Source organism: Oryctolagus cuniculus, chromosome 1, assembly GCF_964237555.1.
Source record: "Oryctolagus cuniculus chromosome 1, mOryCun1.1, whole genome shotgun sequence".
Classification (NCBI taxonomy): Eukaryota; Metazoa; Chordata; class Mammalia; order Lagomorpha; family Leporidae; genus Oryctolagus; species Oryctolagus cuniculus.
Genome location: NC_091432.1, coordinates 9,087,757 through 9,114,015, shown reverse-complemented (window position 1 = coordinate 9,114,015; position 26,259 = coordinate 9,087,757). Strand labels below are relative to the sequence as shown.

Below are 26,259 nucleotides of genomic sequence, written 5' to 3'. Positions count from 1 at the left end.
CCACTCTCTGCTCCTCAAGCCCACCAGGGTCCTCTCCACCTAGGGCCTTGGTGCTGGGTCTCCCCTTCCCAGAATCCTCTCCATGCCACCTGCTCGGGAAGGCCACCTAAGTAGGTCTCCGTCTTTGTCCATCCCGACACTCTGCTCAGTTCCCCTGTAGCATGAACGGCAAGCTGTAATAACATCATATGCTTAGTCCTTTGCTTGTCTGTCTCCTCCCCTCCCCAAAGTGGAGCTTCATGGTGGCAGGGGTTTGGGTTTGATTCGGCCATCACTACATGCCTGTTGGGAACACAGATGCTGAAATGAAGTTTTGGGTGCACAGCTGTTATTAGGAAGGGGTCAGCCCCTGTGACGGAAGGAGGTAGAAGCAGACTGGGCACAGGGGAAAGCTGCAGTGTGGCACAGGCTCAGCAAAATTTGAGTCAACCAGGCAGAGAGCCCTGAAGGACTGCCCACCAGAGTTGTCCACTCGGTGCTGACACACCCAGGCTTTTTTGTGTCATCTTCTTGTTGGGCCACCAGTTAGGAGCAGCCCTAGGAAGGGTGTGACCTTGACCAAAGCAGTTCTCTGCAGCTGGGGCGACTGGCAAGTGTGAGGCTCTCTGCTGACCACAGTTCTCACAGGTTCTCCAAGCAGTGCCTCCTCCACACCCACCCCAATGTCCACTCCCAGCACAGTGCCCGGCACACAGCAGTGCTCAGCATTTATTGAATGGGTGGATGGTTGGATATGTGACTGAGCTTTGAAATACAAATAAGATTGGGAGAAGCAGACATGGCAGGAAATGTGTGTTCTAGGCATAAGTCTTAGCTTGGGCAAAGGTAGAAAAGTATGAAAAATACATGAAATATTCCTAAATATTGGTACAATCAGGTTAAATCACCATGCCGGGGAGCCAATGACTGAAGCTCAAATGGTAGGCAGGGGCCAGTGGGTAAGAGCCGTGTAAATTACACCTGAGTTATCTCATCCTGCTGGAGAAAGAGTTTCAAAGAGAAGAACAACATGACCAGTGGGTTTTGGAAAGATCATTCCGATGGCCTTGCAGAGAAGGTCAGATGAAGGCAAAGTGGGAGGCCAGAGGCCAAGCAGGCGTTGAGTCCACAAGGCCAAGCCAGGTGTTAAAGGCTCGAGGCGCGGCCAGCGGAACAAGAGCAGGGCTGAGGTCAAAGCCTGGGAACCACCACCACTCAAGAGCAGTCAGGGACGAGCAAACATCTGAAGAGAACAAGAAGGAATGGTCAGCGAGGGAAAACAGGAAAGAACCGAGCCGTGGGAAAGCAGGGGAGAGAATGGCTGAAGAAGGAAACGGCCAAGAGGGTCAAGGTCATTAGGAGGTCAGGGTGATAAGGACTGCAGGTGCCCATCGAAGAGGCCCTCGGAAAGGCAGAGCTTGAGGGCATTTCTAGGCCACAACAGACCCAGCCCGGGCAGGGCATTGGCTCGGCCAGGTATGGGGTTTGGGTCTTTGGTGGGTGCTCTGCGGAAGTCCTTTTTCTGTCCACGTGTTCAGGCCAGGGTCTCCTCCAGGCAATGCTCACAGCAATGCTCTGAACCCAGTGACCTTCATGGCTCAACGTCCAGCCACCTTCCTCGGAGGGGGGAAGCAGAGGAGCCCAGTGCAGCCGCAGGATCCTGGGTGCTCCTATCCTGTCACGGCCACTTGGGCCTCAGCTTCTCCTGGGGTGACAGGAGACACACTTGCTTCTGTTGGTCTGGGCTGCTCCAATGCCCTGGTTCAAAGAGAAGACGCAGGTGGCCAGGTCACCATGCCCTCGGGGGCAGGCACCCCTTGCCACACCCCTGCACAAGACTCTGGGCTCTCCCTCCCCCCGAGGGACCCATTGTGTGAGTTCAGTTTCAATAGGGATGGAAACTGGATTGAGAAAAGGGAATATTTACTTATCCCACCAAGTCAATGCCCAAGTAAATAATGCAGTCAAGTAAGTGGAGCCCAGGCCCTGCCCTCTTCTATCTGGGCACTGCCCGGAGAATACAAAAGGGCACCTGACGGCCGTCTCCCCCAAGATCACCGGATCCAGAGCCAGCCCAGAGCCTTCCCATTCTGCCACCATGAAGCTTGCCATCACCCTCGCCCTGGTCACCCTGGCTCTCCTCTGCAGCCCTGGTGAGTGCCCAGCGTCCCTTTCCCCCAGGCAACCCTCTCCGCCACCCACTTCTGCTCAGAGGGAGAGGTGAGCTGCCTGTGCCCTCCCTGCAGCTGCTGGCAGGGCCTGAGAACGTGGACTTTCGGAAAATGGGGTCTGGTGAGCGACCCCACGTTGAGAACCTGGGGAGGGCCCTGCGGCTGTTAGGAAACCAGGAAGGATGTCCTCTTCCACATCCAACAACCTCTGCGTTCCGGGGGACAGGACAGGCTGGAGGGAGGGAGGAGGCCCCTGCGGGTGAACAGTGCAACAGCAAGTGGGAGAGGAATACAGTCTCCCAAAGCCCAGACTTGTGTAGACCCCAAGATGCCCAAGGACCACTGGGGCCTCCGCCCGACTCTGGCAGCCACAGGGCCTGAAAGGGGAGCTGCAGAGACGGACATCCCCGAAAGAAACCCAAGCCAAGGCACAGCTTCCGGGTCTGGGCCTAAAGGACAAGTCCAGAAAAAGGATCTTCCCTTTGGGACAACGCCAGCCCAGAGTGCCGTTTTCTAAACAAGTCTGTTCTCTGCAAAAAGGGCTACGAGTCTCCAAGTGGCCGCTGCTGTTGCTAGGAGGAAAGGAATGGGAAAAGAGAAAGCGGGGAGGAAGGGAGGGGAGAAGAGGGGAGGGCTCACATCTCCCTCCGAGCGCCCTGCCATTTGGGAAGGAGGTTACCTAACTCGGCTTTTCACCCTGCATCAGCCTCTTCCACTCCCATCTGAAAATGCTGTTGCTGTTGTTATTGTTGTTGTTTTCATCAGCAAACCCCAACGGAAAGTTTCACACAACTCCTAGATGTGAGTTTGACGACCCTGGGGGATTGGAAAAACCAAACCGAGAGGGAGTGGGAACAACTGTTTGGCAAAGAGTGTTACTTGTTTCTCCGGTGGGAAATGACATCATTTGGGGCTGAAATGTATGAATTAGAAGATCTGGGTACTGAGTATAGAGGTGGTGACTCAGGAGGACAGGACTGAACCACCCCCCGCCTCTTTTTTAAAAAACAGATTGTATTTATTTGAGAGGTAGAGTTACAGAGAGAGGGAGAGAGAGAGAGAATCTTCCATCCACTGGTTCACTCCCCAGTTGGCCACAGTGGCAGAGCTGGGCCGATCCAAAGCCAGGAGCTTTTTCTGGGTTTCCCATGCAGGTATAGGGGCCCAAACACTTGGGCCGTTTTCCACTGCTTTCCCAGGCCATAAGCAGAGAGCTGGATCGGAAGAGGAGCTGCCGGACATGAGCTGACATCCATATGGGATGCTGGTGCTGCAGGTGGAGGCTTAGCCTACAATGCCACAGCACCAGCCCTGGACTGAAACCCTTTAAGGGGTGGATCAGGGACACAACACCCATTCATATACTTTTGTGTGCACACGTGTAATAATGTCTGTTCTTAATCCTTTGACATACACCTCTTTTCTTTCTTACAACCTCATGAGGAGGGGACATTGTGCCCATTTTACAGATGATAAAAACTGAGCTATTTACTTAGCACTTTGTAAGATCAAGTAACTCCTGAGGGCATAGTAAGTTGCAAGGTGGGGATCTGAGCTCTGGAGAGGGTGTGGTTTGGAATGGCCACCCTGAGTAGGGCCTCCAGTCTGAGAGCAGACATTGAGTTGGCACATGAAGCAGAGAATTCAAGGACGGGGATTTGAGACTTCATGGGAAGATGAAGGCAAATAGAGGTGGGGCGTGGTGAGTCCCCCCCACAACCTGGGGGCAGGGGCCTGAGAAACAGTTATAGGGACAGTGGCACAAGTGGTTGGTCTGTGTTGAGCTGAGCAAACCACAAGGCCCACCACTCACATGTGCACGCCTGTCCCGTGCCAGGTGGGGAGCCCCATGCTGGGCTGGTACCAGCCTCAGCCTGGCTTTGCCACATCCCCTCAGCGACACGTGGCTCCAACCACCATGGACCACAGAAGACAGGCAAGGTCCTGGTAGGAACCAAAGCTCTCAGTGGCCTCTTCCCAGCCCCACCCTGCATTAAAAATCAGCCCAGCAGCTTCTATTATCAATACTCCACCCAGAACATGAGCATAAAAAACAAATGGCACCCTGGCCCACGCCAGCCCAGGAAGTCCAGGGAAGGCTCAGGCCAACCACAAAAACACCAGCTGTAACCTAAAGAATATTCACCCAGCGCTTAGAGCACCAGCAGAGCTGATTTCCCCTCCCCGTCCATGAAAAGCTGTCTAGTCTCGAACTGACTGACGAGCCTGGCTGTGTGCCCCTGGTTCCTGGGCTTCTCCTGCTCTGTTCTCAGCATCTGCAGGCATCTGCCCGAGATTTGCCCACGTCATTGAAAACCTCCTCCTGGGCACGCCCTCCAGTTACGAGACATCCCTGAAGGAATTTGAACCTGATGACACCATGAAAGATGCAGGGATGCAGATGAAGAAGGTGTTGGACTCCCTGCCCCAGACGACCAGAGAGAACATCATGAAGCTCACGGTAACCAGCGCCTATTGCCCACGCCACCTATAAGTGGCTTCCGGAGCCCCTCAGCTGTGGTCTCATCCCATGCTAAGACCCTTTCCTAACCCAGAGAAAAGACTAGCAATACCAACGTCCCCACAGTACCCATGTCCTCACGGGCACAGCCACCTCTCCAGGCATTTCCCCTTACCCATTTCTAAAATGGCTTTTTGAAAAGGAAAAAAATGCCCTTACAACCATCATTCCTCCCAGAGTTTACTGGACATCTCCACTGACATTGATGTTTGTGTCTCCGCATCTCTGCCTCACCTGCAGCCTCACGGGGGCTTTTGTTTCTCTTTTTCAGGAAAAAATAGTGAAGAGCCCACTCTGTATGTAGGATGGAGGAATCCGAGGTCCTGCGGACTGAGAAGCCGAAGATTTCCACCTGCTGAAGCCCCTGCTGCTGCCCCTGGCCCCTTGGGTCCCCCCACCCACCCAACCCAGCCAGCCTTTGCTTTCAATAAACCGCAAGCAGATCACATCCGTCGTCCTGAGCTCTTATTTACCTGCTTGAGGGAGAGAGGCGTGCACCTGCCAGGGAAGGGTAGCCAGGACTCCCAGGAAGGCGGCGGAGCCTGCCCTTGGACCCCACGAGGAAACTCTGACGCCTTCCAAAGTCCTTTCCTCTAGGTTTCTGCCATTGGCCACCCAAAAAGCTGAGCCCTCTCCCCTTACATTCTACCACCTACGTCTCAAACTCCACCTGTGGGAGAGAATTCACCCCCCCCCCACTCCCCACCCAGGTCTGGTCCTAATCCAGGAGTTCTATCTCCAACCTCCAGCTGGGGGCACTAGGGGCAAGGGCCTAAGGGCCATCCCTGACCATTCAGCTTCCAGTGAGCGAGGTGACCTCTGAAGGGCTTTGGCACCCTCCACTCCCTCCAAGTCCACCGACGGAACCGCCCATCTCTGCCTGTACAACCCCAGCTGGACTCCAGTTTCCTGCAGTGCCTTCTCCACACACCCGGCCCACTCTATCCCGCAAAGCGCCCAGTGCTTTCAACACAAAACCTGACATTCAGGGGCCCGGTGTGGTAGCACAGCCGGTTAAACCAGCACCCATAGTACCAGCAATGCCAGCACCCTAAATCCAAGTGCAGGTTCCTGTCCCATCTGCTCTGCTTCCGATCCAGCTAATGCGCCTGGGAAAGCAGGGACCCAAGTGCGTGGGTCCCTGAAACCCATGAATGAGACTCGGGTTGAGTTCCAGGCTCCAGGCTCCTGGCTTTGCCTTGCTATTGTAACCATTTGGGGAGTGAACAACAGGATGGAAGATTCTCTTTCTCTCTCTCTCTTCCTCTCTCTCTCTCTCTCTCCCTGCCTCTGCCTCTCGTTCTCTGTAATTCTTTCAAATAAATAAAACTTTAAATAAATAATAAACTTTCTTTAAAAAAAAAAAAAAAACTTGTCCTAAACAGGCGTCTCATGGCGATACTAAACATAAAAAAATTGTAAAAATAAAAATAATTTAAGAAACACAAAGCCTCCCCAGCCCGGGCGGTCGGCCTGGGGCAGAGGCGTGGCGGGAATGGAAAGGTCTTGGGAAGGAGGCGGCCCAGGCGGGAGCGCCAGCCCTGCAGTCCCCGCCCTGGGGAAGCTACGTGGTCGGGCGGGGGCCGCGCCCCGTGGCCACCAGGGGGCAGTGTGGGCCACGCCGTCTCTAACCCTGCAGGCGGGAGGCGCGGGCCCGTCCGTGGGGCAGTCGCTGAACCCCGGCAACTTCTGTCCGCCGTAGGATCTCTGAATTTTATTTTTGAAGATTTTTCTCAATGCGAATTCTGAGGAAACACAGGGGGCGGGCTGGAGTCCTCCAGGCGTGAATCAGCCCTGTTGGAATTAGCTGCGATTCCGGAATGTTCCCACGGGGGACTCGAACCTGTGCCAGCCCGGAAGGGGAGCTGGCCGGGCCGACCTTTGGCCCATCCTTGCCGGGCTGGTGGAGTCTCCAAGCGGAAACCACAACCTGAGAGCCTTTATCGATTGCTGACTCCCTGGCCGGTGTGTCCACAATTTCTCCTTTATTCTGCCGACGCGGTCGGGTTTCCAGAGCGCAGGCCCCGGGTCCCGCCCTGCAGGACTCCCTGTGGCACGACTCTGGAGCCCAGGAACCAGCCGCACCGACGGCAACAGCCGCCCACCCCCGCAACACACTCTGTGCACAGGGGCTGTAAACCGCCACGCCCGCCCAGCGCTGTCTGCGCCCAGGAGGGACCGGGACCATAAAAATTCCGAGGCAGGTCAGGGCATTGGGCTGCGGGCGAAGCGCACGGGAACTCCTCAGCCACAGGTGCGGCTCTGGAGGGGCCTGCCCGACTCCCCGCCAGGACCAGCAGCGGGGTCCTCATCAACACAGACCTTGAGCTCGCTGAGTCCGCCTAGGTGAGTCTTGTTCAGGCGGATAAGGATCCAGGGCCATAAAATGTGCAGAATTTTAATTACCCATTCCCAGCCCAAGAGGGCAAATACACGGCAGGTATCTGAGGATAGGAGGAAGTGCACGCAATTAGACTGCGTGCAGGGGCTGCAGGCGGCCACAGGAATGTGCCGGCTGTCAGCTCTCAGAAATGCACCTGAGGTGCAGAGGAGCAGTGTGCACAGACTGATCTCAGTGGCAGAAGGATGCGAGCTGGGGGGACGCAGGAGGAAGCTGAGGGTGTTCAGTGGGCTCTGTCTGCATGCAGTTACTCCCAACAGTTAAGCACACTGCGAGCCCGGCACCGGCCACAGACTGCAGCTGGCAGGCCAAGCCCAGGCCTGGCCCGTTTTCTGCATGGACGACGAATGGTTTTATGTTTGAAGAAGAGGGAGGGTGAGTATGGGTGTGGCGCGCCAGCATCCTAAAGGAGCACCTGTTCGAGTCCCAGCTGCTCCACGTCCAATCCAGCTCCCTGCCAATGTGCCTGGGAAAGCAGTAGAGGTTGACCCAAGTAGTTGGGCCCCTGTACCCACGTGGAAGACCCAGGTGGAGTTTCAGGCTCCTGGCCTACCCCTGGCCATTGCAGCCATTTGGGGAGTGAATCAATGGATGGAAAGTCTCTTTCTCTGTAACTCTGCCTTTCAAATACATAAGTAAATAGTTTTGTTTTTTTTTTTTTAATTTTTTGACAGTGAGAGAGAGACAGAGAGAAAGGTCTTCCTTTGCCGTTGGTTCACCCTCCAATGGCCGCCGCGGCCGGCGTGCTGCGGCTGGCGCACCGCGCTGATCCGAAGCCAGGAGCCAGGTACTTCTCCTGGTCTCCCATGGGGTGCAGGGCCCAAGCACTTGGGCCATCCTCCACTGCCTTCCCGGGCCACAGCAGAGAGCTGGCCTGGAAGAGGGGCAACCGGGACAGAATCCGGCACCCCAACTGGGACTAGAACCCAGTGTGCCGGCGCCGCAAGGCAGAGGATTAGCCTAGTGAGCCGCAGCGCCGGCCATAAATAAATAGTTTTTTTAAAAAAGCGGAGGAAGAGAAGGGGAAAAAAGTGTCCACTGATGTATTATATTTTTACTATATAAAATATACAAATATATACGTATATTAATATAATCAGCCATAGTCACTTGGCATCACTATGCCAAAGTCTAAAACAGAGACCAGTATGAGCTTCCTGCAATCGGGCAGTCGTAAGCACAAACTGAGTGCAGAAAAAGCTTAAAATGGTGTTTCCACAAAGCAAACAAAGACGAACAATAAGAAATGTATTTCAAGCACTCCACCAGTTTTAGAGTCTTCCTGCCTCTGGGAAGCGCAAGGGAGAAAAGACCATGCTTCTTGATCCCGCTGTCAAGAAAATTAAATCTGGGTGAAATTGCTTTTGAAAAGTGCCTGTTACTCCTTACCCCTTGCACGCAAAGGAGCTTCACTCTCGCCGAAAGCCAAGGAGGAATGGAAACTACCAAATGCTGGACAAATCCGAGGGCTGTCCCTCTGCGTGTCCGCGTGGGGCCTGGGTGAGCTGACGGGTGGGAAGGCTGCAGTGTTGTACGTGAGATGGCCGCGGCTGGCCTGGCAGAAAAGCTGTGTGTGACTCACCAGGCAGGAAGAGGAAGCAAAACCAGCCCTCACCAACTTTATCAAGATGATGTGGATGCAATCGTCTCCAGTTTATGGCTGATGCAAGGCATGCTTGCTGTTTGTGAATACCAGGGGATTTGTGGATAGTAATTCACCACAGGGCGATGGCCTCGCCAATGGCTTCAGAGAGATGATAAGGAAGCTTCTGGCTGATGATGGAACCACACAGACAGTGCATTCCGAAGCGTGCAATTAGGGCATTTTCCTCCCCAGCGCCTGCAGAATCCACCAATGGCCACGTGGGAGTAATGTGGGGGTGAGTCATCAGCAGCTAGCCACCCAACGCATTTCCATGAACAAACTCAAATTATAAAACCGTGGTCCGTGCAAAAAAAAAAAAAAATCCTGACAATAGATTCAGCTAAGCCAGTGCGGTTTCCAGTTCCGGAATTGACAAGCCAGGAATTTGGACCTCACATTTGTCCCTCTGTCAAGTGAGTGGATTCCCAACCTATCACAAAAGTCCAGTTAACTCGGAAGATAGCTGCAGTTGGGACTGGTGTTGTGGTACAGCAGAGAAAGCCTTCTGCAACACCTGCATCCTATTCAGTGCCCATTTGTGTCTGGTTGGTCCACTTCCAATCCACCTCCCTGCTAGTGTGCCTGGGAAAGCAGCAGAAGATGGCCCAAGTGCTTGGGCCCCTGCCACCCATGTGGGAGACCTGGAAGAAGCTCCTGGCTTTGGCCCAGATCTGCCCTGGCCGTTGTAGCCATTTGGGGAATGACCAAGCAAATGAAAGATTCCTCTCTCTCTCTCTCTCTCTCTGCCTTTCAAATAAATAAATGAATCTTTAAAAAAAATACTGGGGCCGGCGCCGCGGCTCACTAGGCTAATCCTCCGCCTTGCGGCGCCGGCACACCGGGTTCTAGTCCCGGTCGGGGCGCCGGATTCTGTCCCGGTTGCCCCTCTTCCAGGCCAGCCCTCTGCTGTGGCCAGGGAGTGCAGTGGAGGATGGCCCAGGTGCTTGGGCCCTGCACCCCATGGGAGACCAGGAAAAGCACCTGGCTCCTGGCTCCTGCCATCGGATCAGCGCGGTGCGCCGGCCGCAGCGCGCCAGCCGCGGCGGCCATTGGAGGGTGAACCAACGGCAAAGGAAGACCTTTCTCTCTGTCTCTCTCTCTCACTGTCCACTCTGCCTGTCAAAAAAAAAAAAAAAAAAATTGTATCTGCAGTTAAGTGCTCATGGCACCCAGCCACTCTGTGTAACCACAGGCACACAGCTCTTCAGCTTCTTATAGGATTCCCTTGTCCCCTGTCCCAGAAGCAGGTACCCCTCACTTTAGGACAGGGTGGAGAGCTGATCAGGGGCTCCCCAGGAGGGATGGACAAGGAGCAGGCCACAGGGCATCAGTACAGGGGCAGGCCTACATCCGTGAGTCTCTAAATCCTTCTGTTTACCTTGAATTTGTCCCCCTCTCTCTACCCTACTGCCACCACCAGGCTTCCACCATCTGTGGCCTAGAATATGGCAACAGCCTCTAAACTAGTGGCCTATGGCTGCTGGAACAAATTTAACTGCTTAAAAAAAATTCCACAGGTGTGGCATTTAGCCTAGTGGTTAAAGACACCAGCCTGCCGCATTAGAGAGCGAGGTTCTGACTCCGGACTCCAGCTTCCTGCTGTTGCAGACCCTGCGGGGCAGTGGTGATGGCTCACGTGCCTGAGCCCCTGCCACCCATGTGGGAGACTTGGCTTGAGTTCCTGCCTGCTGCCTTGACCCAGGCCCAGCTGTTCCAGGCAGCTGGGAAGTGAAAAGCAGATGGGAGCTCCCTCTGTCTATGCATCTCTGTTTCTCCCTGTCCTTCTGTCACTCAAATAAATAAATAAAATATATCTTGACTGACAGCAGTGCCTCGTCTTCCCAAAGTCCCCTGAAAAACCCTTCTCCATCCCTCCTGATCCTTGCATTGCTGTAAACATATCTGTATTTTTTTAAAAGATTTTTATTTATTTGAAAGGCAGACTTAGAGAGAGAGAAGGAGAGGCAGAGAGAGAGATCTTCTCACCACTGTTTCACTCCCCAAATGGCCACAACAGCTGGGCTGGGCCAGGTCAAAGCCAGGAGCTTCTTCCAGGTCTCCCACATGGATAGCAGGGACAAAACACTTGGGCTGTCTTCCGCTGCTTTCCCAGGAGAATTAGCAGGGAGTTGGATTGGAAGTGGAGCAGCTGGGACTCAAACTGGAGCCCATATGGGATGCCGGCGCCGTAGGCAACAGCTTAACCTGCTATGCCACAGCACTGGCCCCAGGACCCTATTTTCTGAGCTTCTAAAGGAAACGCTGAAGCCAATATGGACAGTACGTTTAGCACACTGACCTCTGCAGGTCCTGCATCCACAGAGTCAAACAACAGCAGATCAGAAATATTCAAGGGAGGAGCTGGCATTAGGTGCAGTGGGCTAAGATATTGCCTACAACACTGGCATCCTGTATGAGCACTGGTTCAAGTACTGGCTGCTCCACTTCTGATCTAACTTCTTGCTAATGTGCCTGGGAAGCCAGCAGAAGATGTCCCAAGTGCCTGGGTCCCTGCATCCATGTGGGAGACCCAGATGGAGCTTGCCTGGGCCTGGCCCAGCCCCAACTGCCCCAGCCACGTGGGAAGTGAACCAGCCGATGGAAGATCTCTGTTTCTGTCTCTGTCTCTCTCTGTAACTCTGCCTTAAAAAAAAAGATTTATTTATTTGTTGAAAGGTAGAGTTACAGAGGGGGATAGAAGAAGAGACAGAGAGATCGTCCAGCCACTGGTTCATTTCCCAAATGGCCACAATGGCCAGGGCTGAGCCAGGAGCCAGCAGCTTCTTCCGGATCTCCCACGTGGGTACAGGGGCCCAAGGACTTGGGACATCATCTGCTGGCTTCCCAGGCGCATTAGCAGGGAGCTGGATAGGAAGTGGAGCAGCCGGGACATGAACCAGTGCCCATATGGGCCATTATGCTACAGCACCAGCCTTATAACTCTGTCCTTCAAATTAAAAAAAATCTTAAAAAATAGATACTCAGGGGAAAAAATTGTACCTGTACTGAACATGTGTAGACTTTTTTTCTCATCATTTTTCCCTAAACAGTACAATGCAACAACTGTTTACTTGGCATTTTCATTGTATTAGATATTGTAAATAATCTAGAGATTTTTAAATTTTTATTAATTTATTTGCATTCTAGTTAAAAGACAGAGACCGAGAGAAATCTCCCAAATGCTAATTCAATCTTCAAATGCCCACAACAGCCAAGGCTGAGTCAGGGCTTGGCTGAACCAAAGCTGGGAGCCCAGAATTCCAACTGAGTCTCTCACATGGGTGGCAGAGTCTCAAATACTTGAGCCATCACCTGCTGCCTCCCACGGCACATTAGCAGGAAGCTGGATCAAAAGTGGAGTAGCCAGGAATTGAACCAGGCATTCTGATGTGGGCTGCAGGCATCCCACGTGGTGACTTCAGCTGCTGTGCCAAGCACACACCCTAGAGATGACTTAAAGCAAACGAGAGGAGGTGTACAGACCCCATTTCAAAGGGGACTTGACCATCCGAGGGTTTTGGTGTCGGAGGGGGTCCTGGAACCAATTCGCCATGGATACTGAGGACAATTGGATGGGATAAGACCCAAAACCCTTTTTATTCCATGTCTCTATAGCCAGACAGGGCCATGTTGATAATCAAGTGGTGCTACAGTTCCCTCTGCCCACCACCCACACAGTACTCTCTGTCCAACACATTTGCAAAATTCATGCACTCAGGCAGGACATTCTAACCAAAATTTCAAAAAGTTTGAAATTTGTCCTGTCCTGTTGTTCTTTCTTGTTCTTCAGAATGAAGATGAAATCAGTTTATGAAAGCAGATCATCCTAGATCACAAATCCATCTGAACTGCATTTACTTCATGCTTGACAAACTTCAAAGCCTGATTATTTTGCAATTATATGAATGCTGTTCAATGTTAAATATTAACCAGCTAGCAATCAAAAAAAAGTGATCTGTTAATGTCTACCACTGCAGAACAGGAATTTCAGACTGCACCCCAGTGATGGGAAACTGAAAAACCATGTGCCTGAAGAAGTATATTGATGCTAAAAATGAGATTGCATGCATTTAGACTAGTCAAAATGAAAAAGAGGAACAAGGGAGAGCGGGAAGAAGGAGGAGGAGAAGGAGAGAACATGCTATGGTTCTCTCAGCTCCCCAGGCATCTGGAGGCAGCAGATGTGTTGCACTGCTGTGAAAGTTGAAAAATAAGTAACGAGAAAGCCACTCACCTGTTGCCAACTCTGCCCGGGAGGGGTCGAACATTGTAGCACAGCGGGTAAAGCTGCTGCCTGCTACGCTGGCGTCCCACATGGGCATCAGCTTGCGTCACAGCTGCTCCACTTCCAACCCAGTTCCCTGTGAATGGCCCGGGTAAAGCGAGTGCCACCTATGTGGGAGACCTAGGAGAAGCTCCTGGCCCCTGGCTTCAGCCTGGCCCAGCCCTGGCCACTGCAGCCATCTAGGGAGTGAAGCAGAGGATGGAAGATCTGTGTCTCTCCCTCTCTGTAGTGCTGGCTTTCAAATAATAATAATAATTAAAAAAAAAAAAAAAAGAGCTCTCCAGGGAAAGGAAAAGAGTGACACACAGGACTAACCCAGAAGAGATGCTTGACAGATGTTTATTGAGCGAAGGAGAGAAAGCAACCTGAGCCCCGTAGCTGCCCAAGCCCACACCCCTGCCCCTGCCCCTGCCCCCTGGATAGGACGAAATGTTCTCAGTGCAGTATGATGCACAGCAGCCCTCCATCCAGAGACAGCCAGGCTGTGAGCGTGCGGGCTCCCAAGAAGCCGCCTTGTGGAAGGTATTCCTCTTACTGCAGGTGTTTGTTTCCTTTGGCACGGCAACATGCAATTTCCCATTTTTAGAACAATGCTCCAAAGAACAGTCACAAAAACAACTTTCAGAGGGGGCGGTTTTCTTCCTGGCCACTGCTGCAGCCCTGTGAAACAACAACAAAGGGATTTTTACTCAAAACACCATTTGCATCTCCCTGTAAAATCAGGAGGCTGATTGTTGACTCCCCCACCCCGGGGTGCAGCATCTGCACAGACTGTGGGCTGTGGGAGAAGGCCTTGGGCCGGCGTGTGCTGTGAGTCTGTTCCGCTCCCAACACGCCCTCTCTGCGGTTCTTGGGCAGCAGGGGTGGAAGGGAAGTTTGTGGAAAGTCAGTGTCTGTCCTTTGGGTGCCCCACACACGTCAGAGAGCAGAGAAGACAGTGTGTTCTTGAGAGCCTCCAAATAGCATACGCAAGTGAGGACCCAGGAAGAGAGGTGCCACCCCTTTCCTCCTCCTGCTTCCGAAACCCAAGCATCGGGCTTCAGGGCTCCTTCACCTCCTCTCCCCATCTCCCCCCAACCCCCGTCTCCCATCACCTTCCTGCATCTTCCTCTGGATCCTACCATCTCAGCCCTGAGAGCCACGCCCAATCCACCTGCACCTGAACTTACTTGCACACTGCTCTCTTCACAGACCTCCTGGCCCGGGTCTCACACCTCTCATGTGGGCCTGCCCAGTCCGGGCTGCACCCTCCACCTCCTGTGCTCACAACATTCACCTACTCCTTTTCTTATAGGAAAAGTCCAGCTTTCTTAGTGGGACCGCGTCTGGGGCCAGCCTTCCTCTCCAACTTTGTCTTCCACTAGTTCTTACCTCAGCCTCCACCAAAATCCACCTTTGTTAAGACCCACTTCCTCCCTGGGGGCCTGCATTGTGCCCCAGCAGGTTAAGCAACTACTTGCAACACTGGCACCCAATATGAGCACCAGCTCAAATCCCAGCTGCTCTGCTTTCCATCCAGCTCCCTGCTAATGTGCCTGAGAAAGCAGAGGAAAATGGCCAAAGTATTTGCGCCCCTGCCACCCACGTGGGAGACCTGGATGGAGTTCCAGTGGATGGAAGACACCTCTGGATGGAAGACCTCTCTCTCTCCTCTCTGTCATTCTGCCTTTCAAATAAATAAATATTTAAAAGTAAAGAAAAGGAGCAGAGCTGGAACTCCAACCTGGCTTACAATATCCAGACCTACAACCACGCACTTCCATTCTTAGAGACCTTCAAACAGAACAGGGTGAATAGGAAGTCATGGGTCCTTCTCCCAGTTGGAACAGGTTGATGGAAAGGGTGCATAAAAGGACTGGGCTCCCCAGGTGTGATTTTTTCGAGAGGCTGGAGGGATTTGTATCAGGACACGGGGTGAAGGCCTCTGAGCACTGTGTCTCCAGGGTGGGTAGCAGGAAGTTTTGAGACCGCACAGAATCACCCTTCTGCCCCCAAGCCGAGTGGCCTCAGTGCCACTGTCTCTTGCCCGTTTTTCATCGGATCCTGTTCTCTTCCTCTTATTGATCTGTTGGTTCTTCATGCAGTCTGGAAATGAACACTGTATCAGATATCTATCTTCTCCCAGTCTGTAACTTGCCTCTTAATTTTTTTTGATCAGTGCCTTCAGATCACAAAAGGCTTTTCATTTTCCTAAAGTCCAATTTCTTCACTTTTCTTCTGTGGCTGGGACTTCTGTGTGTTCTGCTGTGGACGTCCCTGCCCCTCCCTAAAACCATGAAGACCTCCTTTCTGTCTGCTTCCTTTAATCTTGCTTTATGTGGGCTCTGCCTCCAGCACTGGAGACAACGGATCTGTTGCTGTTTTGTAAGGAGCAAAGGTCTCGCAGAAAAACTAATCATGCTGGCTCACATGATAACACTCATGATAAGGGTAAGGACCGCCTCTGTCGCCGGCCCGTCCAGCCCATGATCCAGGGCTGTTGTCAGGCAACGGGGCACCACTGCTGACTGCATTGCAGAAATTCCGTAGGAGGGTCCCCATCAGGTGGTGGCATCTCCAAAGTGAACCAGGAAGGAGATGGGAAGACACCAACCCTCTCAACACTGGTGTCAGCTGAGGCCAGCAGCTTCAACTCCATCCACCCACTTGACACATTTCCTTCCTACCCTGACAAGCTTTGCTTGCTTGCTTGCTTGCTTTTCTTTTTATTTTTCCTTTCCTTTTTTTTTTTTTTTTTTTTTTTTTTTTTTTTTTTTTTGCCATTTGATTGCATTCTGTTTTTTTTAAGCTGTCACATTGCTTTTCTTGTTGGGATTCTCTGTGACTTCATTTACTTCTGTTATAATTGCCATAGTTTTATCCATTCAGTAAATGAAGTATATAGAAAACACGAAATCTCTTTTCGGGGGCCAGCATTGTGGCGTAGCAGGTTAAGCTGCTGCCTGCAATGCCAGCATCCCATATGAGCACTGGTTCAAGTCCCGGCTGCTCCACTTGGAGTCCATCTCCCTGCTAATGTGCCTGGGAAAACAGAGGAAGATGGTCCAAGTCCTTGGGACCCTTCCACCCACATGTAAGACCCAGATGGAGTTCCTGGCTCCTGGCTTCTGCCTGACCCAGCCCCAATGTTGCAATCATCTGGGGAGAGAACCAATGAATGGAAGACCTCTCTCTCTCTCTCTCTCTCTCTCTCTCTCACTGTGCCTTTCAAATAAATAAATCTTTAAATAAAAATTAATCTCCTTTGCAAAGCAGGTGGAGTTTACCAGTGACAACAAGTACAACTGAGGCCGAGGGAGTGGAGGGGATGGCACTTGGGCCCGAGGGCCCTAAACCCAGAACTCCACCTGCCTCTGGAATTCCAGAGACCCATCCGTTACCACTCGCGTGGGGTCGAGTAGCCCTCTCATTTCCCAGTGCAGAGAGGAAAACGGATGTCCTGCCCCTGGCTGGGGCCTGGCCTGCCCATGCCTCCCGGCCAGCTTGCAGAAGGTCTTGACCTTTGATCCTGCACCATGGGAGGTCATCGCTGGCAGACTTCCATCACTTCAAACCTCAGTTTCCCCCTCCTTGGAGGTTTTTTCCTATTCTTTTTTTATTTTTAAAGATTTATCTAGTTATTTGAAAGGCAGAGTTACAGAGAGGCGGAGGCAGAGAGAGAGAAAGAGGTCTTCCATCCACTGGTTCACTCCCTAGATGGCCACAAGGGCTGGAGCTGCACCGATCCAAAACCAGGAGCCAGGAGCTTCTTCCAGTCTCCCTCACGGGTGCAGGGGCCCAAGGACCTGGGCCATCTTCTACTGCTTTCCTAGGCCATAGCAGAGAGCTGGATTGGAAGTGGAGCAGTCAGGAACTGAACCGGTGCCCAAATGGGATGCTGGCACTGCAGGCAGCGGTTTTACCCACCCTACAATGCCAGTCCCCTATTCTCCTTTTAAAAACCTCTTTTCCTATGCATTTTATTTTCTCTCTAAATTTTTCCTTTCATTGCCACCCATCTAACCATTTGTTATTTCTAGGGCATTTTTATGCCTTTGCCTTTTAACTCTCGTTCCCCACCTCCTCTGTCTCCCCTCCCCTAAAACAGGGATTTCTCAGTCTCAGCACTGGTGCCATTCTGACTGTCCTGTTCTTGGTGGGGCCAGGGGCTGCCCTGGGTGTGCAGAACGCACGGCCTCCCCCCTCTCTCCTCCTTCCTCCCTCTCTCCCACTGTCAATCAAGAGGCTGGAGGGAAAAGTGAGGAGGTAGCTGGGAGACAGAATCACAGCTTTCTCCAGCTGAAAGGGGCCTTGGATAGGATCTGATGCAACCCCTTCGTTTTGCAGATGAGGAGACAGATCCTGAGAGGGGGAGGGAGAGGATGCGTCAAGGCCGAAAATGTGGGGGATCGATTGCCAGGCCAAACAGGAAGTCAGAATTCCAGCGCCTGAGGCAGAATTTCCAGCCCCACAAGGGGAACCTGGGCCTGCTTCCCACAGCCCCTTTCTCCCTGCAAGTCATGAGTCCCACTCCAGGAACAGCCCGTGGCCGTCCAGGGCGAGTGGCAGGCCCAGAACTGACAACCACCCAGTGGACAAAGAAGGCCGCGGATTACAACGGGGAGATTTCACGACAACTGAAGTCAAGACCACATCTTAGCTGAATCCTATAATCATGAGGGAAAGGACAGTCAGGCCACCTGGCCGCACCTGTCCCCGTGGAGACAGCAGCAGACACGCAGAGGCAGAGGGGTAGCCCGGGACAATATCTGTCCATCTGTCCTGTGTTTGTCTCCTTGAAGGCAGTTGGCAGCAAGACCCTCAGCCAGAACCTCCTACTGCTAAAGTTTCATGTGCTGACCGCAAGGTCCCCACGGCAATGGCATGGAAAGGCAGGAGGTGACTGACCCGGGGGCTTCACCCTCATCCCTGGATCAACGTCTTTCTTTTTTTTTTTTTTTTTTTTAATATTTCATTTATTTATTTGAGAGGTAGAGTTACAGGCAGAGAGAAGGAGAGAGAGAGAGAGAGAGTGAGAGAGAGAGAGAGAGAGAAGAGCATGCCCATCCGTTGGGTCAGTCCCCAGATGGCGGCAACAGCGGGAGCTATGCCTATCTGAAGCAAGGAGCCAGGAGCTTTTTCCTGGTCTCCCACGCAGCGCAGGGGTCCAAGCACTTGGGCCACCTTCCACTGCTTTCCCAAGCCATTAGCAGAGAGCTGGACCAGAAGAGGAGCAGCTGAGACTGCCCATAGGAAGCTCAGCCTACTATACCATTGAGCCGGCCCCAAGGATCAATGTCTTTCAAGAGAGTTCTCCCACGACTGATTAGGTCTGTGGGAGGGAGTTGTGTGTGGCAGGACTGTGGGCTGTGATACAACAGGGCAGCCTCTCTCTGCCTCCCCTATAAGCCACTTCCTCTTTCCACTTCTCTGCCCAACAGGACACAGCAGGGATCCTCACCAGAAGCCACATCTCCCCAGCCTCCGGAGCCATGAGCCAAAACAAACCTCTTTTTTTTATAACTCATCACCTGGCCTCAGGCACTTGTTACAGCAACAGAAAGTGGATTAAGAAAGACACCCCCCCACCCCCACCAAGTTACAGTGGGTGAGGCCGGCGCCGCAGCTCACTAGGCTAATCCTCCACCTAGCGGTGCCGGCACACCGGGTTCTAGTCCCGGTCGGGGCGCCGGATTCTGTCCCGGTTGCCCCTCTTCCAGGCCAGCTCTCTGCTGTGGCCAGGGAGTGCAGTGGAGGATGGCCCAGGTGCTTGGGCCCTGCACCCCATGGGAGATCAGGATAAGCACCTGGCTCCTGGCTCCTGCCATCGGATCAGCGCGGTGCGCCGGCCGCAGCGCGCCGGCCGCGGCGGCCATTGGAGGGTGAACCAACGGCAAAGGAAGACCTTTCTCTCTGTCTCTCTCTCTCACTGTCCACTCTGCCTGTCAAAAAAAAAAAAAAAAAAAGTTACAGTGGGTGATAACGTTTGTGGAGCTCTTACACACTCAACACCATTCTCTCCAAACATGTGATAAATATCTGACTTCAGTTCGCCCTCACTGTCATTCTCGCGTGTTGGGGACGCTGATACGGAGCCCAGGAAGCCACTGGTCAAGGAGCAGCCACGTTGTCCCAGGAGCATCTTAGATGGAGACACAGTTGGCACAAATAATTGCTCTGATGCCAACAACAAGTGCACCCCCAACACCACCACCAGACAGCCTTGGAGACTCCTAGTGTGTCAGAACCCAAGCAAAGCCGGGGCAGTGGTCAGGACACCTCAGGGGACAGTGAGAAAGACTTCTAACTGTGACCTGCTTGTCCCAGCGTGTTTCAGACACGTGCTGGGAGTCCGTGACTAAAAGATTTCTTTCTCTTCCAATGCAAGGTTGCAAAACTAAAATGTACTTAGAGGAAGATACGAAGTAAACAGTCATAGGGAAGGCAGGTGGCAGGGGCAGAAGTAACAAGGATGGCTCTTGAGTGACCCTGGGGACCCTGGCTCTAAACTTCTCACATTTGAAAGATAGCTGACCCCTGCTGTGGCTCTGGGCCATGCCGCCCTCACTCCTGCCCTCCCACCTGCTGCTCTCACACTGTGTTTCTCAGCAAAGCTCTGGGCCCGAAGGTCACAGGCAGAGACCTGTTTAGCGTCTCCTGCTGCTTTCCACTCACGGGCCCCATGCTTGTGGATTCGCTCTTTTTCCTGGTGATGAAAGAAGGACCCAGAAAGGCTGACGAATGTACTGATGTTCAAGTGAACAGCCAAGAATGGAGGAATGAGGAAGCCCCGCCCCATTCCTGGGACACAGCCCTGGGCCTTCTGCCCCAAGCTGGCCTTCTTAGGAGCGCTGGCTGTGGCAATGTCAGCCCCAGGCCCTGTGCTGGGGACCCTTGCAGCTGCTGCTCTGTGAGCTGAGCCAGGTGGGGCGATTTCTCCACGAGCCTCAGCCGGCCTCTTCCTGCTGGGGTGTAGAGGCGAGTGGCAGGCTCCTGGCTCCAGATCTGGGTCCCCCCAGGGAATTCCGAGATTCTCCGCCCCCACCCACCCAGCCTCACAAGAACCCGCTGGTGCACAGCAGTCTGCCCTTCCTTGGCAAACAGGGACGGTTTAAACTGTTGTGCATGAGACTAGGGTGCCTTGTTCCATGGGTTGGGGCTCAAAGGAGCCACGGACACCCACGGTCTCCAACCACTCTAGGAGACTGAACCAAAGCCATTGGCCTGTAAGAGCCTGGCCGTTGTCTTCTCGCAGGTGCCCAGGTTGTTCAAGGCATTGTTCTCCCTTAGAAGAGGATCTCGAAAGCAGAAGGAAATTCGAAACAACTGCACAATGAATACCAGATTCTCCTTTCTCCCGGCTTTGGCCGCCAGCAGACTGAGCTGAGCCAGCTGACAGCGCGGCCCGCCCAGCCCGGCTCACCCTCCAGGACGTCCGAGCCGCGGGGAAGGGCCAGTCCCAGAGGCCGCGTGTGCTTTCCAAAGCGGCCACTTCCTTTCTCCTGCTGCATTCTCATTCCTGGAGGGCACAGAGGCCACCCACAGGTTACATGGGGACAAGCTCCTGGCACCCTGTGTTTGCCAAATGACTGACTGACCCCATCTGGGCGATGCAGTGGCACAAGAGCACTGATGCTGTGCCAGACACTCTGCTAAACACTGCACGTCTAAAACTCGTTGAATCCCCGTAGCCATCCCCAGAGGAGGAAACCACTGCGAATCCCCTCTAAGGGAGAGCAAGTGGCTGAGCCCAGAGTCTGGGCTGACCTGATTGATGCAGCTGTTTCTTTATTTATTTATCTGAATGACAGAGAGACAGACCAAGAGAGGTCTTCCATCTGCTGGTTCACTTCGCAAGTGCCTGCAACAGCCCAGGCAGGCCCAGCCTGAAGCCAGGAGCTGGAAGCCAGGGCTCCCACATGGGTGGCAGGCATGCATGGGACAGCTCTGATGGGACCAAGCAATCTTGTGCCTCACTTATTCCCAATATCAACCTCCCCCAATCACAATGGGAGACATCCTCGGAGCCCCTCCCAGGTCCAAGTCTTACCCCACATACTGGGCAGACAGGGTGGCCTAAGAGAAAAAGTGTTCCTTCCAGTCTCCCTGCTTGGGGAAGCAACAATGTCCAGGCCGTGGAGAGCCACTGAGGAGCCACACGAAGCTGGTGTCAGTCAGACCTGCATGTATCTGAACATTCTCGCCAAGAACCTTTTCTTACAAATGCATTTTTTCCACTGGGGCCATTATTCATTTTAACAGCATTGTGTTTTATGCCTCCTACGTAAGTGGACATAGGCTTTAACTGCTGTGGAATACGGAGCTCATATCTCTAGTCAGACTTCTGTTTGCTTTTTTACTGCATCCATAGCTACCATCTGAATAAATAGAGAAGAAGGGTTTGGCTCTCAACCCTACTCGCTGGGCCCCATGCCATCAGCCCACAAAACAGATGGAGAACGACGCCAGAAGTGAGAGACCAGGGGTAGTGGTGCCGAAAAAGTCGCATCCTATGCTGGGCCCACCCAGAGCAGGGTCAGGCTCCCCAGGGGAAGGGTGGTGATAGCAGCAAGAGGGCCTTCCATGAACTCCCTGCTAGGAGCCAGCACATTCTATGACTGTCAGCAGGGGAGGGGAGAGACGAGCCGCCCCCGCCCTATCCTCTGCAGATGAGCTCGTGGGCTCCAAGGGCACCAGTGAACTCCAGCTTCTAAGTGCAGGGCCTGGACCTGGACCCCAAGTACTGTCTGCCCAACCCAGGGCTCTCTCTCCCGGCTCCAGCCTGCTGCCCATCTGACTCTGCAGGATCTGGCAGTCCCGGACTGTCTGTTGAGTGACCTGCACCCTCTGGATTGCATCCCATAATCGCCACACCCATGACTATGCACTGGGCGGCTCCACTGATCTGAACAAGAAAGTTCAAGGATGGGCTTTGTCCTTGGACTTTCCAGCGCACAACCGCAAAGATAGGAGCTGGGTTTGTTTTTTTTTTTTTTCCAGAGTCTATTATATCAGGATGTCAAAACAAAGGTGACAGACAGGTGAAGGCTACAGGTGCCATCTCTGAATGAGTCCCTTATCACACAAAGGAAAGCCAGAGGAATCGTCACTGGGCATCTTGGTGTTTTACCTCTACCCTCGTAACTCCCACCTGAGAGCCACTGAGTCTTCTTAGAGAAGTCTCCCCACTTGTTCCAGCAACAGCCATCAGCTCCGTGCACTTGATCCCAACCCCACAGGCAAGGGAATCAACTACCCCGCGTTGCTCCAAAATCTTTACTCTCTCCCTCCTGCTGACTCCTCTTGCTCAGTCTATTACCATCTTCAAGTCTGCCTGAAACTGCAGATAGCACTGTGTCTGCCTCCTGCACCAGGGGATTGCCCCACTCTCTCTCTGCTTTAACCTCAGAACTCCAGGTGGTCTATTCTCATCTCCTGTGCTCCTTCCAGTAATTCTGAGTCCCTGCATCTGCAGGCTCACCCTATCACTCTTTAGAATCTGTCCCCTTGAGGGGCACACCTCATCCACATGTCAAACCCAAGGGCTGCTTCTCCACACCCACCCCACTTGACGTCTTGTATCCATTAGCCCAGCAGGAAGACTCTTCTCTGTGAAAAGTGTGTAAGGCGAGCACAGTTTGATGCTTAATCCCTAGTGGAAAGAATCCTATTTATTCAGGGACAGGAAAGAGGATTTTCAACCTCAGCGGGACAGACACAGCCCCGGGTTCCAGGGTGGGCATGTGTCCTTTCTGATTGGTGGAATACAGAGGCAGGTTGGCTGGGGCCTTCTGGAGACCAACCCTACTTCCTACCAGCAAGAGTCCAGAGGAGACCTCTGTCCCATGCTCCCCATTGTACTTGCACTCAGTCCAGACGTGATGCCCAAAGCTGAGGGAAGGCCAAGTGCACCTCAATGACACTGACACAGAGCTTTGCTAATGAACATCCAGACTGTGAGAAAAACAGTTCTGCACAGGTTTGCTCTCACCTGCAGTCCAAAGAACCCCCCAACTGTCGCATTGCTCCTCCCTTGGTCACTGACACCCAAGCTTCTGTCCACTGCTCAGAGATCACCTTGACCATTCCTCTGTCCACCCCTTGAATATCAGTGTTCTCACAGCCCCATTGCTAACTCAACAGACACTTGGTGACACTTCCCATGTGTCAGGCTGCCCTCAGAGCTGACCCTCTAGTGGGGAATGCAGACAATAAACAAGAACAAATTTGAAAACTTCAAGTTGTGATCAGTGCAACCTCTTCACGAAATGATTGGCTAAAGAGGATGCGGAGAGGATGGGGAACTTAGGCAGCTTACAGGCAGTGATCAACTGAGTGAAAAATTAAGCCGGAGTTAAATGGATGAGAAGGCGCCAGCCATGCAAAGGCAAGGAAGAATATTCCAGATGTCGATAACAATGGTGAGTGATGGATGAAGACCCGGGGAAGGAAAGAGTCGGTATGTTGTGGAGACCACAAGGAAGCCATGGAGCTAAAGAGAAATGAGTGACAGGGAGAGGGTTCATTGAAGGAAACTGAGAGCTGGTATAGAACTTTTTATTTTAATACTCTGTGGCCAGTGCTGTGGAGGAGTGGGTTAAGCCACCACTTGCAACACTGGCATTCCATATCGGAACACCAGTTTCAGTCCCAGCCGCTGTGCTTCTGATTCAGCTCCCTGTTAATGTGTCTGGAAAAGCAGTGGAAGATAGCCCAAGTACTTGGGCCTCTGCCACCCATGTGAGAGACCCAGATGGAGTTCTCGGCCATTGGCTTCAGCCTGCCCAGCCCTGACTAATGCAGCCATTTGAGAAGGGAGTCAGCAGATGGAAGAATTTCTCGCTCTCTCTTTCTCTCTGAATCTCTGCCTGTAAAATATTTTTTTTAATATTCTTGATTCTTTTTTTAGAATGTTTATTTATTTTCATCTACTTGAAAGGCAGAGTGACAGAAAGAGCAAGAGAGAAATCTTCCATCCGCTACTTCATTCCTCAAATGACCACAACAGCCAAGCCAAAGTCAGGAGACCCAGGACTCAATCCAGGTCTCCCACGTGGGTGGCAGGAGCCCACGCACTTAAGCCATCATCCTCTGCCTCCCATGAGGAATTAGCAGGAAGTGGACCAGAAGCAGAGGTTCCAGGACTCAAAATAGCATTCCAATACGGGGTGTGGCTATTCCAAGCAGTGACTTAACCACAACACCTGCCCCTATGTCATAAGCTGTGAAACGATGGTGGTTACCCTGGGAACAGCTGGAAGTCATTGAATAAGATCTGTGTTCCTCAGGGTCACTGTATCTGTAATTTGGAGCTGCAATGGAAGAGGGGAGGCCAGATGAGAGACGGTGGTGATTGACCTTCGATGGGGGCAATGCAGATGGAGACAGGTGGCCACTTTGTGATGTATTTCCAAAGTAGGGATGATGACGGGGCAGAGAGAGGGTGGTGTTGGGGATGTCCCTGCGGGGGGGGCGGGGGTTGGTACCTTTTACTGAGATGGGGAGGCAGGTTTGGAGGTAGGAAAGACAAATCATTTAGGGTTTCCGTTTTGAGCTCCACTTTGGAAGTGTGGAATTTGAAAGGCCTAAGAGACATGCAAGGGAAGGGGGAGGGGTAGCCCAGGGTTCATGGCTGGAGCTCAGGCAGCTGGGAGGTGTCAGCCTGGAGGTGACACCTGAGGCCAGCGGAGTGGGTGGTTGAGGTCCACTGGGCAAAGCAGAGAAAGGAAAAAGAGAGCCATCATAGCGCTCAAACTAGAAACATCACTTATTTTTTTAAGATTTTATTTATTTATTTGAGAGGTAGAGTTCACTGGAGTTTACTCTGCAAATGGCCACAATGGCCGGAGCTGAGCTGATCTGAAGCCAGGAACCAGGCACTTCCTCCAGGTCTCCCACATGGGGAGTTCAGGGGCCCAAGCACTTGGGCCGTCTTCTACTTTTATCCCAGGCCATAAGCAGAGAGCTGGATGGGAAGAGGAGCAGCCGGAAAATGATGCTGGCACCACAGGCATAGATTTAACCTACTACCCCACAGCACCAGCTCTGAAACGCCACTTATTTTTATCTGCTCCCTCTCTCCTCTCTTCAGTGTCAGAGCATCACAGCCTACCACGTCTAAACCGTACATATTTCTTAGATCTGTTCCCCCACCTCTCTCTCTCTGGTCCTATGGCCCAGGCCCCTTCCTACCTTCTCTAGTCTCCTGGAAATTTCCAGTGGTCTCCTGGCCTTTGGTCCCACAGGTTCATTCCCTTCTTCCACCTGTGGGGTCTACCCCTGCCCAGCTGTAGCAAACCTGAAACTAGAGAGGGAGGCAGGAGGCAACCCCAGGGAACCAGGTATGCAACAACTCCAGGTGGGACAGGGCCACTTGGGCCTGGGCTGCAAGGCCCCAGCAACAGAACCAGCTGCCCAGATCAAAACCATGGCAACCGGGGGGGGGGGGGGGGGCAGGCAGATGCTGCTGGGAGTGTCTGATTCTGCCCCCTACTCTGGCCAGCGGCTTTATTAGCCCATTTCACTGGGTACCAACTCCTGCAATAAAGGTACCACCCAGCATCTGGCACGCCAAGGTACATTCTCTAGACAGATGATAGCAATGATAATAAAAATAACAACAGTTAAAATTCATTGATCTCTCATATCATGCCAGAAACTGTACCAAGTGCATTACACATGCTCTCCAACTTAACTACAACAACTCAGGGGGGTAGATATTATAGCTGAGAGCACTGAGCACAGGGAGCAGTCGATAGCACAGGCTTCAGGGTTGGAGAGCTAGTTTGCCCCAGCTCTGTGGCTATGTGGTTGGGTTTCATGAACTCTCCAAGGGTCATCTATAAAGTAGAATCCAATGAGATAACTCTACAGCATTTTAGTTCAGGCCTAGAACAAAGAAAGTACTCAATAGCAACCACTGTAATTGCTGCTATTATGATTCAAATAAAAGGCACTCCTGTCTTTTTACTGTTAAAAAAAAAAAAAAAAAAAAAAAAAAAAAACCTTCAGTGACTTCCCATTCCCCAAAGGTAAAATCCTGCCACCAGCACACCGCACAATCTCCTCATCCGGCCGTGCCATGCTGCTCACCATCCCCCGCTTGTGCCATGAGTTGTTACCCCTCCGAGCCCTTGTTCTGCTGATCCCCTTGCCTGGAGCGTCCTCTCCACCTTCCTCCACCAGGGGCCCAGCGGAAACATCAGCAGAGAGATCTGAGAGCCACCAGCTCTGGACTACGGGAGTTAAAGGCAGGTGAGTCTGCTCTACCTGTAAATA

General features: G+C 52.7%; 2 protein-coding genes across 2 annotated transcripts in view; one reads left to right on the top strand and one right to left on the bottom strand.

The window, feature by feature from the left end:
* Window positions 1-2,030: 2,030 nt before the first annotated feature.
* SCGB1A1 (secretoglobin family 1A member 1) lies at window positions 2,031-5,116 on the top strand. Its single transcript, NM_001082237.1, is given in 3 exon segments — window positions 2,031-2,132; window positions 4,424-4,611; window positions 4,943-5,116. Coding segments are annotated over 3 exon segments (276 nt in total). The 5' UTR covers window positions 2,031-2,077; the 3' UTR covers window positions 4,976-5,116.
* Window positions 5,117-13,325: 8,209 nt separating this feature from the next.
* Window positions 13,326-26,259, bottom strand: part of AHNAK (AHNAK nucleoprotein) — a 100,274-nt gene continuing 87,340 nt past the window's right edge. The window contains exon 6 of the mRNA XM_070069462.1: window positions 13,326-13,662. Within this exon, the coding sequence (XP_069925563.1) occupies window positions 13,624-13,662 (39 nt within the window). The 3' untranslated portion in view covers window positions 13,326-13,623. The remainder of the gene's footprint in view (window positions 13,663-26,259) is intronic.